General features: G+C 45.8%; 2 protein-coding genes across 4 annotated transcripts; one reads left to right on the forward strand and one right to left on the reverse strand.

Moving 5' to 3' along the window:
• The first annotated feature begins 420 nt into the window (after window positions 1-420).
• Window positions 421-2415, forward strand: TCEAL6 (transcription elongation factor A like 6). Of its 3 annotated transcripts, none has more exons than XM_082447803.1 (3): window positions 517-562; window positions 1109-1175; window positions 1554-2415. In XM_082447803.1, exon 3 carries the CDS (start codon window positions 1573-1575, stop codon window positions 2155-2157), a length of 585 nt encoding a protein of 194 aa, XP_082303929.1. In that variant the 5' UTR covers window positions 517-562; window positions 1109-1175; window positions 1554-1572; the 3' UTR covers window positions 2158-2415. The 3 variants fall into 3 exon arrangements, with proteins under 3 accessions (XP_082303928.1, XP_082303929.1, XP_082303927.1); XM_082447801.1 differs by lacking the exon at window positions 517-562 and adding an exon at window positions 943-994; XM_082447802.1 differs by lacking the exon at window positions 1109-1175 and having other exon boundaries at window positions 421-550.
• An 11954-nt stretch (window positions 2416-14369) lies between these two features.
• On the reverse strand, window positions 14370-16382 carry TCEAL2 (transcription elongation factor A like 2). The gene is made up of 3 exons (XM_082447761.1): window positions 16255-16382; window positions 15645-15716; window positions 14370-15283 (listed from the first exon to the last, which is right to left on the reverse strand). Exon 3 carries the CDS (start codon window positions 15255-15257, stop codon window positions 14559-14561), a length of 699 nt encoding a protein of 232 aa, XP_082303887.1. The 5' UTR covers window positions 15258-15283; window positions 15645-15716; window positions 16255-16382; the 3' UTR covers window positions 14370-14558.
• Window positions 16383-16750: the final 368 nt, after the last annotated feature.

Raw genomic sequence — 16750 nt, forward strand, 5'->3', positions numbered from 1 at the left:
GAGAAGAGCAGAGGCTCAGGACATAGCTGCTACTAAAGGAGGCAGCGCAGCTTCCTGGCGGGCACCACCACCAGCGCTCTGGAGTCAGGCGGAGCTGGTCTTGAAAGCGGGCTGTGGGGCTCCGTGTGGAGCGCTCTTGGAGAAGTCGGGTACCCTCCCTGTGATCAGCTGTCACAACTGGGGATAATGGACATCTCAGAGGGATGCTGAGCGAGGACCTGAGAGGCGCCAGGTAAAGCACCTGCAGTCAGGAAGCCTCCCCCGACCTGCTCTGTCGGTAACTGCTCCTTCTCCAACCACCCCGCCCCCCAGCCCGTCCGCAGCTGTCCGGTCCTTCTGGGATGGGGGTGACGGGCGGGGTGCAGGGGGAGACCGAGCTCCGGTGACGTGACGCTCACGTGACTGGCCGGGCACCCTGCAATCGGGTCCCGGCGCCGTCCGCTCGCGTTGCCCGCGCGGAACCAGCTCCCCGAGCTGCCCAGGCGGCGGGCGAGGGGCGAGCGGGCTTAGGCGAGCCAGAGGAGGCGCAGGCCCGGCCCGGGCGCTGCAGGTCAGTGTGAAGGTGGGCGCTGCTGGCGGCCCGGGTGGGGGTGGAAGCGGGTGGGACTAGGCTCCGGGAGCAGCGGGGAGAGGGGAAGGGGTCCCGAGATGGGTGAGGAGGGACACGGGGCGCGGCGTGGGCAGGTGGGGAGGGAGGACCCTGCAACAACTGGCCCCGCCGCCTCCTCGACGCCCCTCCTCTGCGCCCTCCATCCATTTTCTAGCCTGAAATGGGGGGTGGGGAGTGCGCCCCCGCAGTGCGACAGTGAAACGTAGACAAATTCTGCAAATAACCCCCCTCTCACACTCTGAGCCTATGAGGAAATACTGATCTCCGCGTATAGGGGTGGGGGCGGGGCGGGTTGCCTGCCGGGGAGGGGTCCCAGCGACCCAAACAGTTTGTAAAGCATCCTGGTCTGGTCCTGAGGCCTGACAAAAAGATATGGCGACTGAGGTGCGGGGTCAGGGGAGGTCAGGGGGAACCGTTGGATGAGGAGGGCCCGGATTCAGGAAAGGAACCTCAATCCACTGACCGTGCAGCCCCTCTCTGTCTCCTGTCTGTCTACAGGTCTGCGTGTCTGTTCTCAGCACTCTGCAAGGCTAGAAGAGGAGGAACCTGTCCAGAAACCCTGCAGGTCAGCGAAAGGAGGGAGAAGCACTGGACAGGCACGGGGCTGGGGGCCGGGTGTGGAGGGCACAGCTTGGGCAGAATTTGAGGGCCCCACTGCCCATCCCCCCACCATATGTAATATACACACTTCCTGCCACGCTGAAGGATGGTACAAGGTGGCAGGGCCTGCCAGGGAAATGGTTGGCTCTCAGTGCAGGAGGAATGGTGGGGTAAAGGGTGGCCAGAAGGCACACTAGGCTGGGCCAGGTCAGGGGAACGCTGACAAGGCTGAGATGCCAGTACTATCCGGACCTGCATTCCACCCGCAAGCCCTCAGTCTCCCTTGTTTCCTCTTGTTTCTCTCCCCCCACCCCACCCCATCCCATCCCATCCCATCCCCCAGGACAGGAAAACATCTCAACATGGAAAAACTCTGCAATGAAAATGAAGGAAAGCTGGAAGGCAAGGGAAAGCCAGAAGATGAAGTAGAGCCTGAAAATGAAGGAAAGTCAGATGAGGAAGAAAAGCCAGAAGTGGAGGGGAAGACAGAACACGAGGGAGAGCTCCAGAATGAGGGACAACCAGAAGATGAGGGGAAGCGAGAAAAGCAGGGCAAGTCTGAAGCTGAGGGAAAACCACACGGTGAGGGCAAGCTGGAATCCCAGGCAAAGCCAGAGAGTCGGCTGTGGGCTGCTGAAAAGCGCCCCGCTGAAGACTATGTGCCCCGGAAAGCAAAAAGAAAAACGGACAGGGGGACAGACGATTCCCCCAAGGACTATCAGGACAACTTACAGGAAAGGCATCTGGGCAGTGAGGAGATGATGAGAGAATGTGCAGATATGTCAAGGGCTCAGGAAGAGCTAAGGAAAAGACAGAAAATGGGTGGTTTTCATTGGATGCAAACAGATGTACAGGATCCATTCACCCCAAGGGGCCAACGGGGTGTCAGGGGAATGAGGGACGGAGGTAGGGGCCAGAGGGGCTTACATGATATCCCATATCTTTAATGCCTTTGACCTTCAATTCTGACTCCTCTGATGAGAATATCGCTGACCCTGCTTTCCCTGGCAGGCATTTGCCAGGCTATGTGCTTTAACCTTAAGCTGATACTTTGCTTTAGGTGTCACTCTCATTTCCAGCAGCCTTTTGATCCAACTACAGTGCTCTCTGTGTTTCAGTAGGGGATTTTCACCCACATGCATGGAAGAGATGTTCATGGTACACTGTAAAATAACATTAAAGAAAAAACAGTTTTCAGAATGGAATATATAGCATCAAACCATTTTTGTAAAAGTATAAATGTTTGTGTAATGCATCTGTGCACAGAGAAAACTAAAAATTAAGTGATTTTTTTTCTTGAATGGTAGCCAAAAATAGGTCTCACCTGCACTCAAAAATAAGTCCAGTCACCTGATGGTACCTCCATGCCATTCCTCTGCAGATGTGCCCATCCCCATGTCTTCTCCTAGTTGTAACCATGTCAATGGGCACTGCTATCCCTTCTCTGAGGCCTTTACCGTCCTATGGCTCCCACCATGTGTGATTCTTTATCTTTCTTTTCTTTGCTCACTCATCTCCACTTTTTCCTAAATGATATGCATTATGTTAGTCATTAAAAAACAACTAAGGGACTTCCCTGGTGGCACAGTGGTTAAGAATCCACCTGCCAATGCAGGGGACACAGGTTCGATCCCTGGTCTGGGAAGATCCCACATGCCGCGGAGCAACAAAGCCCATGCGCCACAACTACTGAGCCTGTGCTCTAGAACCTGCGAGCCACAACTACTGAAGCCCGCGTGTCTAGAGCCCATGCTCCACAACAAGAGAAGCCACTGCAATGAGAAGCCCACACGCCACAAAGAAGAGTAGCCCCTGCTCGCTGCAACTAGAGAAAGCCTGCGTGCAGCAACGAAGACCCAATGGAGCCAAAAATAAATAAATAAATAAATTTACTGGAAAAAAAAAAAAAACTAAGACCAGAAAACAATACATGATAAGTGATTGGACTGTTCAGTGAGTTTATGAGAGCAATGAAGACACAATATTCCTGTTGTTAGAATGTACAATAATAGGTAAAACTCATATTAACTCTGGTACCCAGAGCTAGAGGAATCAACTTGGCAGTTATAACAGACACACTGTTGTAAGGGTCAGTGTTGTCATCTGTAAAATGGGGATAATATTTGCCTCATGGGACTGCCAAGTGGATCAAATGAGGTACTGAGTATATGAGATGTGTTGTGACCTAGCCCCCACCAGATACTTGGGGGAGGAACAGCTCCTATACCACTCTCATGCAGTAGCAGGTACGTGGATGGAATCAGACTCTTAGAGGAGAACTGAGGGAGGTCTCACTTGTGCCCAGGAACAAGTTCAGGCAGCTGAGAGATAGGTGCCACCCTCTCCAGGATACTGCCATGTCTGCTGGGCACTGTGCCTCTTCTCCTGGGTCCTGTACTCATTACTGATACTGTGTAATGAGCTGGAGGGTGTAAGGTGCCAAAGCCATATCAATTTCTCTGGAGTCAGTGCCCACCTACCCTTGACCTCTAGAAGTGTGGATAAAACCCTCTCTTCACTTTAGAGTTACGGTTACCCTGTTACCTGTGAGTATCCCCCTAGTGCTACTTGAGACTAATACCTTTCAGACTCTTTTTAAGCAAAATGATCATTTATGTGTATTTTGTTGGTTTGCGTGTTTTTGCATACATAAGCATCCTTCTTACCAAATTCAGATGTTGCAGGTTAGACCAGGGGGGAAATATCTGCATGGTAGAAACTGTGCTATTCTCACAGGTTAATATCTCACCTGCAGTCTCTCTTTCCCAGGTTGAATTCTCTCCCAGGAAACTCTTCTCAGGCCCTGCATTAGCAGTTCAGCAGACCCATCAACATATTTGATTTTTAGATCCTTAATAGTGAATATGTGGTGCATACACCAGCTGCATCAGCATAACCTGTGAGCTAATTAGAAATGCAGAGTCCCAGGCCCTACTCAGACCTACTGAGTTGGAATCTTTATTTTAACAAGATCCCCAGATGATTCCTATGCACATTGAAGTTTGAGAAGCACCGGCTTAGAGGGAGACTCTTTTTAGGCTCCCCACTCCCACCTTCACATGAAGGATGTGCCTGAAAGGATAAATATATGCCCCATATAAGATACACATCATAGATAATTAGACAGACCCATGTTTGTCAATCTGCAGTTACCCCTCCCCCCATGCATTAGTAGGTCTTGAAATTAATTCACTGGGTCAGGACTTGTAATTTTTTAATGAACTAGAATAAAGTTGATTAGAGTCAAATATAAAATATCAAATTGAAGGTAGTTAGGGTGAATATTGTTTTGTGAAATTTATGTTTCAGTTATGTATGTATGTATGTATGTATGTGCATCATGAGTTGTGATGAAAAGTATATTTCTGACTGTGGGCTGTGGTTTTTAAAAAATTGAGAAACTTGGCACTGGACTCTTTGCATTGCAAAGAATATCCAGTCCATTTCGTACTTGTATCCCTAGTGCCCAGCACAGTACCTGACAAATAGTAGGTACTTATTAAAAGTGTAAATAATAATGACTAATTTAGGAACTCAAATTTTTCTCCAAGTTTAGCCTCTGTCTACACAAATAACCTTGGAAAAATAACTTCAGTTGTCGAACAGGGGTTACTTACAATTCCAAAATGATCCACAAGCCTTGGGCTTCACAGGCTGGATAGGAACTACTGCAATTCACAGCTAGAGCTGTCATTAGTAAAAGAAATATACACTCAGCAGCACCAAGGAGAGCTCCTGGGCTGGAGAAAGTGGAATTTCTTAAGCCCAGGAAGACAGGTTCTGCAAAGTGAACCTTCCACAGCTGTGGAATCTGTGCTGTAAAAGGGCCCAGTGAAGGGATCTGTGTTGCCACAGGAGCATAGCCTCACAAAAGAACAGAAGCATGCCTGCCAGGGTGGGAGGCCAGGGGTGAGGGGCTGCCCTGGAGGGATAGCAGCTGAGCTACCAGCAGATGGTCTTTCTCCACTTAGCCTGGGGGAATCAAGGCCTCGGGTTTTAGAGACAACATATATCATGTTGGTTTTGTGCTTGAACTCCCTATGATTTCCAGTTCTGCGTGGTGCCCAGAGCAAGAAAAAGATCTACAGTAGGTCCAGGCTGTAGGGCAAGTTTCTCCGACACTTCAGCTTCATGACTCTGCAGACCTGATTGTATTGTATTCCTGCTAGACAGAGTCTATGAAGCCTTAGAAAGCCCCAGTAGTAGAATTACAATACACACCCTAGTGTTTTAGAGAAAACAACATGCCCTCTTCTGTTGGCAACTAGTCTCCATTTGAAAACTGCTTGTAGCTTGCTACCAGTCCTTGGTAAAGACTTAACATCTGATCATGAGGTTTTAATTTTCTGCACAAATGAGACATCCACTATGAACTTGTTTCTATATACTCTTTTGAATAATAAAGTTTGGTGTGAGCACCAGCTTTCTACCATTAATTGCAAATGGATTTAAAAGACTGGGCCTGAGTAAGTAAAGAAGGCACAAGTAAATTACAGACCTACTCCTGTTATTTCATTGTCTGTCTCTCAAAACATATGTTGTCTCATGGGGAGTTCCTCAAGACCAGTTAGAAAAAGAGGGATACAACAGTGGTCCAGTTCATGAATGTATTTTCTTGGTATGTTGACAGTAGGTGCAAATGGGTGTCTGCTGCACTATAGCCCCACTCAGGAATGACTCAGAAAATAGTGGGAAAGAGAAATGATACCAGTGGGTAGAATTTTTGTGTGAAGACATCATGGCGGTAGGTAGGGATCTACTCTGGTTCATGTGCAATGATTAAAAGATTGGTCAGGGACTTGGAGAGAATTAAATTGGAAATTAATGATGAGGAAGTCTGAGGAATAGGTTTGTAGATGGCCACTCATAAAGGGCACAGATGGTACACATATTTATGTCTCAAGATATAATCACTTACTATTGCACAACAAATTACCACACACTTAGCTGCTTAACAGATCACTCATTTATTAGCTCACCCATCTATAGGTCAGAAGTCTGGCACACCATGGTTGTGTTTTCTCTGCTCAGGGTGTCACAAGGTTAACATCAAGATGTCAGCCAAACCAAGTTCTCTTCTAGTAACTCTGGGGAAAAAATCTGCTTCCAAGTTCATTTATGTTGTTTTCAGAATTCAGCTCCTTGCAGCTGTAGGATTGTGGTCGTACACTATTTTGCTGGTGGTCAGGCTGTTTTCAGTTTGTAGAGGCTACCTACATTCTCTACCATGAGACTCACTCTATTCTCAAGCCAGCAATAGCACATTGACTCTTTCTCATGTTTCTTATCTCTGACTTTTCTGTCTCTAACTCTAGACCCCTTATCTAAAGGGATGATATAATTAGGTAAGGCCCACCCAGATAATCTTCCTATGTTAAGGCCAACTGATTTGAGACCCTGATTACATCTACAAGGTGACTTCACAGAAGTATATGGATTAGTGTTTGACTGAATAACTGGAAGAAGGTATGTATACACTATCGGCTGGTAATTTGGTAGGCCATCTTAAAATTATGCCTACCACAGTCTGCCTTCTGGTCCCCAAAGATTCATGTCCTTTCCAAATGCAAAATACATTCACCTTCTCCCAAGGTTCCCAAGAATCTCATCCCATTACAGTGTTAGCTCAGAAGTCAAAATCTCATCATCTAAATTATCTAAACCAGATGTGGATGAGAATCTTGGGCATAATTCATTAAGTGCAGTTCCTAAAGATATTCCTCTCCTCTGTGGACCCATGAAACTAAAGACACAAATTTTCTGCCCACAAAACTCCCAACATATAATGATGGGAGAGGCACAGGATAACAGTTATAGATGAAAATGAGGAAAATGGAAGATAAAAAGGAGTCACTATCCCAAAAGAGCTGGACTTCCATTATTAGATTTCAAGGCCTGAGAATAATCCTCTGTGGCTCTTAGCTTCACCCTCTGTGCTCATGGCTCCAGATTCTTGACTCTTAGCTCTGTATTCTGAGCTCTTGGTTCTGTCCTCTGATTCATCCTTCCTTTTTAATTAAAGGTAGCATGCGTTCCCAGTTAAGTAGCTTTATCAGGCTGCTTCCCACCATAAAAATTTGGGGGTTCAGATATTCTGCTTTCATTTTGTGCTCTTCTATCTCTTTCATTCCAAGCTGACAATATTTCCATTGATATAATTTTCTTAAGAACCTTGTTAGTCTGGAATAAATTACACTGGGTTTTACTCCACTGGACAAAATCCACACACACAATTATTTCTGAGATCATTTTTCTCTATCTTTGGCTCCTGCTGAGGTGGCTGAGTGTGCATGCATTCGGCTCCTAAAGGATGTGCATATTCCTTGCCACATGGTGCCTCCATCACCAAGCCAGTAGTGGTACTTTAAATCATTCTCATACTTCAAATTATTGACTTCTTTGTCTCTGACCTCTAGACCCCTTAAGCTTCCTAGAGGCTGTCGGGTTTTGCTGAAAAATGAGCTTTGTGTGACTGAGTACTCTGACTTTTTTAACTTTTGGAGGTTTCAGCAAAAGGTTATACTAGTTACACACTCAAGTTTTTCTCTATGTCATTCTTTCAGAAGGTATCTCTTAATTTGAGTGTATTTTGCCATTTGAATAGAATGGGAATTTCCCAAATCATCAAGTCCTATTTTCTTTTTGTTTAACAGATATTCCCTCATTGTCTCTCTCCTGCCACATTTTGATATAAATGGTAAGAAGAAACCAGGCCATACCTCAGCAATTTGCTTGGAAATCTCTTCAGCTAAATGTCCAAGTTTATCACTTACAAGTGCTGCTTTCCAGTGAACTGTAGGAGATAATCTCACTAATCATTCTGCTACTGCATATGAGGATCTCACGCCTCCAGTTTCTAATAACATGCTCCTCACATCCTTCTGGACCTGTGCTAGCAGGGTCTATGAGGTGTATATTTTTACTTACAGGTGGTTCAAAGCAATAATGTTCCTCAAAGTTCTTCCAGCCTCCACCCACTGCCCAGTTACCAAGCCACTTCCACATTTTTAGGTATTTGGTACTTTCAATGCCAATATCTGTATTAGTTTTCTATTACTATGTAACAAATTACTTTAAATTTAGTGGCTTAAAATAAGACATTTATTACCTGACAGTGTCTCACACAGCTGGGATGTGGGGGAGAGGGAGCCCTGTGTTTTGGCTACGGCAGTCTGGAATGGAGTATCCACCTCACTGAACTTGGAAAGTGGGGAGGAAGCAGTCTTGGTTCAAATATTAGAGGCTTTTAGCTTTCTTACTGAATTTTTGTAGCTTTTCTTGAGCAGATATTTCTTCGTGTGCTGTTTGTCCTTAGGACCATTTCCAAAGGCCTTTAATGGCTGATTTCGTTTTTTTTAAATATGATTTTTACTACTTTCACTGGGGATCAGGTCAGTGGAGTTCCTCATGCTGCCATGCCAGAGTCAATCTTCCATTATTTCTTCATAGTATTTCATCCCCTCTTCTTCTGAGACTTTGATTATACATTTGACCCTTGAACAATGCAGGGTTTAGTGGTGCTGACCCCCTACACAGTTGAAAATCCATGTACATCTTTTTGCTCCCTCAAAACTTAACTACTGATAGTCTACTGTTGAATGGAAGCCTTACTGATAACACAAAGAGTCGATTAACACATATTTTGTGTGTTATATGTTATATACTGTTACAACAAAGTAAGCTAGAGAAAAGAAAATGTTATTAAGAAAATCATAAGGAAGAGAAAATACATGTACAGTACTGTACTGTATTTATCAATACTGTAAGTTTACGTTGTTTGTTTACATAGCCTGTCAATGCCTACATCAATAATGTCTTATGTGATGCAAAACACTGTAGCTGTTATATGTATTACTAACATTAGACTTCAAAAATGAAAAGATCATGTGAAAAAGAACTTCATATTTATTTACAGGTATAAGGATTCATGCATTGATAACAAAGAAGCAGCAATATGATTGCTTTATAGTAGCATAGTATAATCAATACCATTGCTTCATGGTAGCCTAGCCTAGGCACTAATGAATGAACCATTATAAAATTCTTATGGCATATAGTATTACAGTCATATTCATAATACAGCACTGAAACATTATTACATTAAAGAAAAACACCTGTCTGTGATGATGATAGGCTGATACACAGTTTCTCCAATTGTGAGAGAGACAGAAAGAGGTATATTGTATGGTAATGTAATTCTTTGAAAGCAGAGTTATAAAACAGTAAGAAAACTAACACATTATTAATTTTATGTCAGTCACCTTATGCCTATGTAAGAATAGGCTATCCACTTCAATATAAATATTGCACACAATGTTCTACACACATATTTTTGTATATTTCTTGAAAAAAATCCACATATAAGTGGACCAAGCAGTTCAAACCCATGTTGTTCAAGGGTCAGTTGTATATACATTAGATTTTTTTCCCCACCATATCCCATTAGACTGTCACAATCTTTTCTGTATTGTCTATCCTTTTGCCTCTCTCTCTCCCTCAGTCTAGAGATTAGCACCAGTTCAGAGCCTTTAGCTAGTAACTCCCAGGAAGTCTTGGTATTTCTATGTCCCTAGGGCACAGTCACCCTGAAAAGTGTCTGCAGGTTCCACTGGAAAAGATTTCATGTAAGATTCATAGTATATACCAGTGGCTGCCGGGTCCTACCTTAGAGGTAACCTGCCTTCCCCTTAGTTGGATGAGAAGTTGAAAAACCCCACTACAGCAACTCAAATTAGGAAACAGCAGACCTAGAATTTTTTTCTGCCTCAATATGTCAGGCAGCATCCTATAGGCTGCCCAATTATTTCATTTTTAAGAATGCTCTGATTAGCCATCACCACAGATCCCTGTGGGTCAAACATCCTCTAATTACCATTTTATCCCTGTGGCTCATTGTTGTAGTTGCACTCACCTTGTCACATATGATTAAGCACTATCACCTGACCTCTAGCACTCTAAGATCCCTTCATTCACATTAAGATCAAGTAGCCCAATTCCACTGCAGCATTCTCCACCATCATCTCCAGCCTACAGAGCACAGGCCCACAGAAATCTTCAAGGATGTCCATGACCCTCTCACCAATGATTTTTAATGCCTTGGAGCATGTCTGCACAAATACCCTATCCCATATATCAGGGCTCCACTCTTTCCCTACTAGTGTCTTTACCTTACTGTAAAATCCATAGCAGGTAGGGCATTTAATTGGCAGTGGAACTCAGTGACAGTATGAGGACCTGAGCTTGGTCCTCAGCTTTTTTTCCGTCCCTAAGATGAGGAACTTCTTCAAACGTGCCATGCAGGCTTTCTGGCGCTCTGCGTGTGTTTTCTGTCGTATTATATAGCTTTCAATTTCCTTTTTCCTATGCATATTCTTTAGGACCATCAGATGAACATGGGAAACTCCACAACCTTTTGGATAATGCTTTTTGACACAGTGCTTAAATGACACAGCAGCTTGATTCCCCAAACTTTGGATTCCACCTGTACTTCATTCTATGCCACCTGTGGTGTTGAGTAAGTGTGATACTACTACATGCCATGTACCAAGGAACCTCTCCTAACACCTGCCCCCTACTCTCCCAACCCCCATTGCAAAGAGGTTATTTTTCCCTCCTCAAATTAGTAACCCAATTTCTGGGGTAACTTCTAGTATCTATTACTGTATCTGAGAAGTGCATGACAGGAAAGAGGGAGCCCATCTGCATTAGGAAATTTGAGACTTTTTTAAAAAGTACAATATACAAAGATGTGGGAAGGGTACTGGAGAACCACGGGGTAGTGCAATACTCCATGGCTAGTAAAGGTAGGATTATCTAGGCCTGAGGGACAAAGGGAAAGAGGGGTTACTGAAAGCTTGAGATACAGAGCCTATTTGGAGAGGGCAACCCCCCAGGAAACTTTAGAGAAGAGACTCAGTCAGCATCTGGTGACACTACAGGGAACAAGCTGGGAAGTAAAGTTCCTGACCACATTGTCCACCACTTACTCCCAAAGGACAAGGGAGCCCTTTGATGTAATCAATACAGATCAGATTCCCTGGGATGTAGAGCAGGGTGGAGACTGAATCCCAATGGGAAGATGGAGAGATTTCTAGCAAATAAGCGAGGGTCATGTTAGCAGTACTCACTGGGAGTTGTGCCTGCAGTGAGAAAGGGTACCCCTATTCAGCTGTTATTACACTGTGAGGAGGAGGGTAAAAGGCATATTGTTTTTAGAGGGTTAATTCCAGCAAGACTGGGATTTGCCCAAGCTGGTCTACTAAAATAAGAAATGCACCTGTGAGTTACTGACTCATGGTAAAGGCATGAAACATACTAAGAGTGTTGTTTTAGAACCATTGGTCCAAGGAGTTTGGATGGTTTGTACCAGCTTGTCAGCTTTGCTTATTGGTAACAAAAAGGTTGATCGTTTGCACCTGGTCTTGGTGAACATCCCCACCAAGAGCTCTGCTGTTGAAGAGCTACAACATAGCAAGAATATGCCTACGTAACCATCACTGCAAGAGAATCCTGGGCTGAGACTCCATTTTGTGCTCTCTGGTTCTAAGGTACTCTGTGAACACATCAGTGGTTCCTATTCCAAAAGAAGTGCATATTTCCAAGGATCTTATAGAGAGGGAAGGCAATTGGAGCTTGCATCTGGCCACTTGAGACCCCTGGGTATGAGACAGCTCTTGGCTGTGAGGCATATCCTCAATGCTGTTGCTACATTGCATCCTTTTTTCCCCCCTGTGCTAAACTACAGATTTGCAAGGTTTGACATTTGAGGTCCCATGAGTCTTCTTTAGCAATGGAACTGTTTAGCTGTCATAGTTATGGCATCGAAAGAAGGAAATACACCATCTTATGAGATGCCTTCCATTTGCCTTTGTTTATAGTCATGATTTGCTCTAAAAACAGTTTCAGGTTCTCTTCAGTAGATATATTAATCCTTGCCTTTATGGATTCTCACTCCCAAATTTTATACCTTACAAAGGCCTTCAGCTCTCCCCCAAACCCACCAAGTAAACATTGCAACTCTTCTGCTCACCTTATGGTTTACACTTAATACAACTGCAATCATAGTGAATATATAAGTCAGTGGACATCAGCCTTTAGTGTGAATCAGAATCACCTAGGAAGCTTGTTAAAAATGGAGATTCCAGCGCTCCACTCAGTGGCTCCGAAGTGGGGGTCAGGAGTTCACATTTTCAACAAAGTCCTCTGGTGATTTTATCGTGGCAAATTTGCACACTTTAAAAACATGCATGCATTAATGAAATGAGATAGGGTTAAATTTGTGGTACAAACCCTTCTACATGGCGTTTAATTTGGAACTGCAAGTAAACCCTGCTAGAGAAATAGAGTCCACAGTTTTTTATCTAGACCTGGAATGATCTGAGGCAAGAATGCCTAACTCAGCTATCATCATTTACAAATTTATTAAGAACCTATTACTTGACAGGCACTGTGCTAGGCATTAGAGGTACCAGGATAAAAAGGACAAATTGTGCTTTGAGAAGCAGAGTCCAAAGCAGTGTTTCTCAATTTTTAAAAAATTTAGCCCACAATCAGATATTTTTCATCACAACTCAAGGTGTACAAACATACGTACATATATAAGTGAAATACTATTTTCACAAAACAATACTCACCCTACCTACCTGGGATACAATCTGATATTTACTGTTTAGCTCTAACCAATGCTATTCTACCCTACTTCATTAAACAATTTCAGGTATTGACTCACTGAATTTGTTTCAGGTTCTACTACTGTTGGGGATGTGGAACTGCAGTTCAACAAACACAGGCCTACTTAATAATCTGCAGGATGTATCTTATAAATACATGTAGCACATGTATTTATCCTTTTAGGCACATATTTCACATGATGGTGGGAGTGGGAGGCTAAGGAGAGTCTCCTTATAAACCAGTGCTTTGCAAACTTTAAAGTGCACAGGAATCACCTGAAGATCTTGTTTAAATAAAGATTCTGAATCAGTAGGTCTAGGATGGGGACCTGAGATCCTGCATTTCTATCTCTCAGATGATGCTGATGCAGCTGGTCCATGGACCACTATTTGAGTAGCAATGCTCTAAAAACCACAAGTATGGGTAGGTGTGCTAACCTTGTAATGCAGAACCCGGCAGGAGTCTCCTAGGAGATAATTTCCTCTAAGGAAAAAGGAATGGAGCAGAGAAGGTACTGACAGATGAGAAAAGCACAGTGTGCGCCACTCAAATTTTATCCCAGCTTCCCATATCTGAATCTGATGGAAAGATGGCTGTATGTAAAATCTGAAGTCCATTAGTGACCAAAGGAGCACTGAGGTATTACCACTTGGATAAGTATAACTCTAAAGTGAAGAAAAGGGCTTTATCCTCACTTCAATCGGTGTCATGGTGTGGGGCAGGTTTAGGGCTCACTGGGGACTCCAGGGAAATCAACTGAGCTTTGTCATCTTGAGGACATCAGTCCATCAGCAGCAGTGAGGACCTTAAGAAGATGGAGGACTCATGAGAAGTGGCACAGTGCCCAGCAGACATGGCAATACCCAGGGGAGGGTTGTACCCACCTTTTGGCTTCCTGGAACTTATTCCTGGGCATAGGTGAGATGTACATCAACCCTCTTCCAAGTGTCTGATGGGGTCCTGGTCCTGCTAGTATAGGGGAAAAGGTAGAAGCCAGCCTAACACAGCTTACATACTCAGTACCTCATCTAATCCATTCCACAATCCTGTGAGGCAATTATTATCCCCATTTCACAGATGACAAGACTGCTCTTTATAGCAATTGATCTGTTATAACTGCCAAGTTGATTCCTCCAGATACAAGTCCAGAAGTAATGTTAGTTTTACATAACATTTTAAGTTCTGACAACAAGAATTTACAGTGTCTCCACTGCCTTCATAAACTCAGTAAACAGTTCTTTGTATTGCTTTTTATGTATTGCTTTCCTTTTTTATATTTTAGCATTTCTTTGTAAGAAAAGTAATCTGTGTTCCTTAGGAAAAATTAAACAGATGAGTAGAAAGAAAACAAAGAAAATAAATCACCCACAATCTCACAACTCATAAAACCACTGTTAACCTTTTAGTGAACAAAGTTTTCTATTTTTCCTGTGCATAGATGTACTATATAAAATTCTGTTATTTTACAAAAGTGGACCGATTCTGTATATGATATTATAAGCTGCTTTATTTTTCCAAGAATCATAATGCCTTTGTAATGCACATGGGTAAAAATCCCCTACTGACAGAGTACTCTAGTTGGATCAAAAGGTTGTTGATAACAAGAGTGATGCCTAAAGCATAGTATTAGCATAAGGTTAAATAAAGCACAAGGCCTTGCAAATGCCTGCCAGGGGCACTACACAAAAGGAATGTCTTCAAAGCCCCTTTGTGGGGCCCTGCAGCCACCCCTGAGTTCCCTTGGGCCCCTCGGGTGGAAGGGGTCCTGTAAACTTTTTTGCATCCACATAAACCCCCCCAATTTCTGTCTGGTTTTCTTCACCTCATCCTCCACCCTGGCCATCTCGTCAAATTCTCTTATCATCTCTTCATTGCTCAAATGCATATCGTGTATGGCCTCCTTGTATTCCTTGAGACACTGAGCCAGCCCCTTGTTGGTTTTTCTTTTGGCCTTCCTGGGTACATCATCCCCAGCTGGGCGCTTTCCTGCAGCCCTTGGTTCGCTGGCTGGCTTTTCTTCTTTTGGCTTTCCCTCGCTCACTGGCTTTCCCTCACTCACTGGCTTTCCCTCACTTACTGGCTTTCCCTCACTCTCTGGTTTTCCTTCTTTTGGTTTTCCCTCACTCACTGGCTTTCCTTGGCTCTCTGGATTTCTTTCTTTTGGCTTTGCCTCACTCTCTGGCTTTTCCTTATCCTTTAGTACTTCCTCATCTTCTGTCTTTCCCTTGAGATCTGTCCTTCCCTGGTTTTCTAACTTTTCCTTGTCTTCCACAGTACAAGCTACTCCCGGCTTTCCCGCATCCAGTGGCTGTTCTTTGTTTTCCATCTTGCCTTGGTTCTCAGGCTTTCCTTCATTTTCACTGCAGAGTTTTTCCATGTTGAGTGTCCCCTCCTTTTCCTGTCCTGGGGATGGGGCAGGCGGAAGAGAAGACAAAGAGGAAAGAAGGAAGACTGAGGGCTTGGGGATGGAATGCAGGTCCGGATAGTAGCAGTCGCTTCTCGCCCCTTGTCAGGGGTCCCCGGACCTGGCCCGGCCCTCCTAGTGTGCCTTCTTCCCACCCTCTACCCCACCATTCCTCGTGCACACGTGAGCCAACCATTTCCCAGACAGACCCTGCCATTTTTCCCTACGCTTGCTCAGCATGGCAGAGTGTGTGTAAATGTGTTGGGAAGTGGGCAGTGGGGCCCCCAATTCTGCCCGGGCCGTGCCCTCCACACTCCCCACCCCTCTGGGTCCCTGTCCAGTGCCCTCTCCTTCACTGACCTGCAGGGATCTGGACAAATTTCTCCTCTTATTGTAGCCTAGCAGAATGCTGGGAACAACAGCCTCACAGACCTGCAGACAGACAGAAGGGGCTGGGAGCTCCGAGGACGCAATCGGGGCCCTCCTCATCCACCGTTGACTCCCCCACCTCCCCTGACCCCGCACCTCAGTCGCCATATCTTTTTGTCAGGCCTCAGGACCAGACCAGGATGCTTTACAAACTGTTTGGGTCGCTGGGACCCCTCCCCGGCAGGCATCCCGCCCCGCCCCCACCCCTTTACGCGGAGGTCAATATTTCCTCATAGGCTCAGAGTGTGAGAGGGGGGTTATTTGCAGAATTTGTCTACGTTTCACGGTCGCACTGCTCCCTCCCCGTCCCCCCGACCCCATTTCAGGCTAGAAAATGGATGGAGGGCGCAGAGGAGGGGCGTCGAGGAGGCGGCGGGGCCAGTTGTTGCAGGGTCCTCCCTCCCCACCTGCCCACGCCGCGCCCCGTGCCCCTCCTCACCCATCTCGGGACCCCTTCCCCTCTCCCCGCTGCTCCCGGAGCCTAGTCCCACCCGCTTCCACCCCCACCCGGGCCGCCAGCAGCGCCCACCTTCACACTGACCTGCAGCGCCCGGGCCGGGCCTGCGCCTCCTCTGGCTCGCCTAAGCCCGCTCGCCCCTCGCCCGCCGCCTGGGCAGCTCGGGGAGCTGGTTCCGCGCGGGCAACGCGAGCGGACGGCGCCGGGACCCGATTGCAGGGTGCCCGGCCAGTCACGTGAGCGCCACGTCACCGGAGCTCGGTCTCCCCCTGCACCCCGCCCGTCACCCCCATCCCAGAAGGACCGGACAGCTGCGGACGGGCTGGGGGGCGGGGTGGTTGGAGAAGGAGGAGTTACCGACAGAGCAGGTCGGGGGAGGCTTCCTGACTGCAGGTGCTTTACCTGGCGCCTCTCAGGTCCTCGCTCAGCATCCCTCTGAGATGTCCATTATCCCCAGTTGTGACAGCTGATCACAGGGAGGGTACCCGACTTCTCCAAGAGCGCTCCACACGGAGCCCCACAGCCCGCTTTCAAGACCAGCTCCGCCTGACTCCAGAGCGCTGGTGGTGGTGCCCGCCAG

Source organism: Balaenoptera physalus (assembly GCF_965194825.1).
Source record: "Balaenoptera physalus genome assembly, chromosome: X".
Classification (NCBI taxonomy): domain Eukaryota; kingdom Metazoa; phylum Chordata; class Mammalia; order Artiodactyla; family Balaenopteridae; genus Balaenoptera; species Balaenoptera physalus.

Coding starts and splice junctions, on each gene's coding strand:
- TCEAL2 (XM_082447761.1), bottom strand. CDS start 15,257: ATGGAAAAACTCTGCAGTGAAAATGAAGGAAAGCCTGAGAACCAAGGC.
- TCEAL6 (XM_082447802.1), top strand. CDS start 1,573: ATGGAAAAACTCTGCAATGAAAATGAAGGAAAGCTGGAAGGCAAGGGA.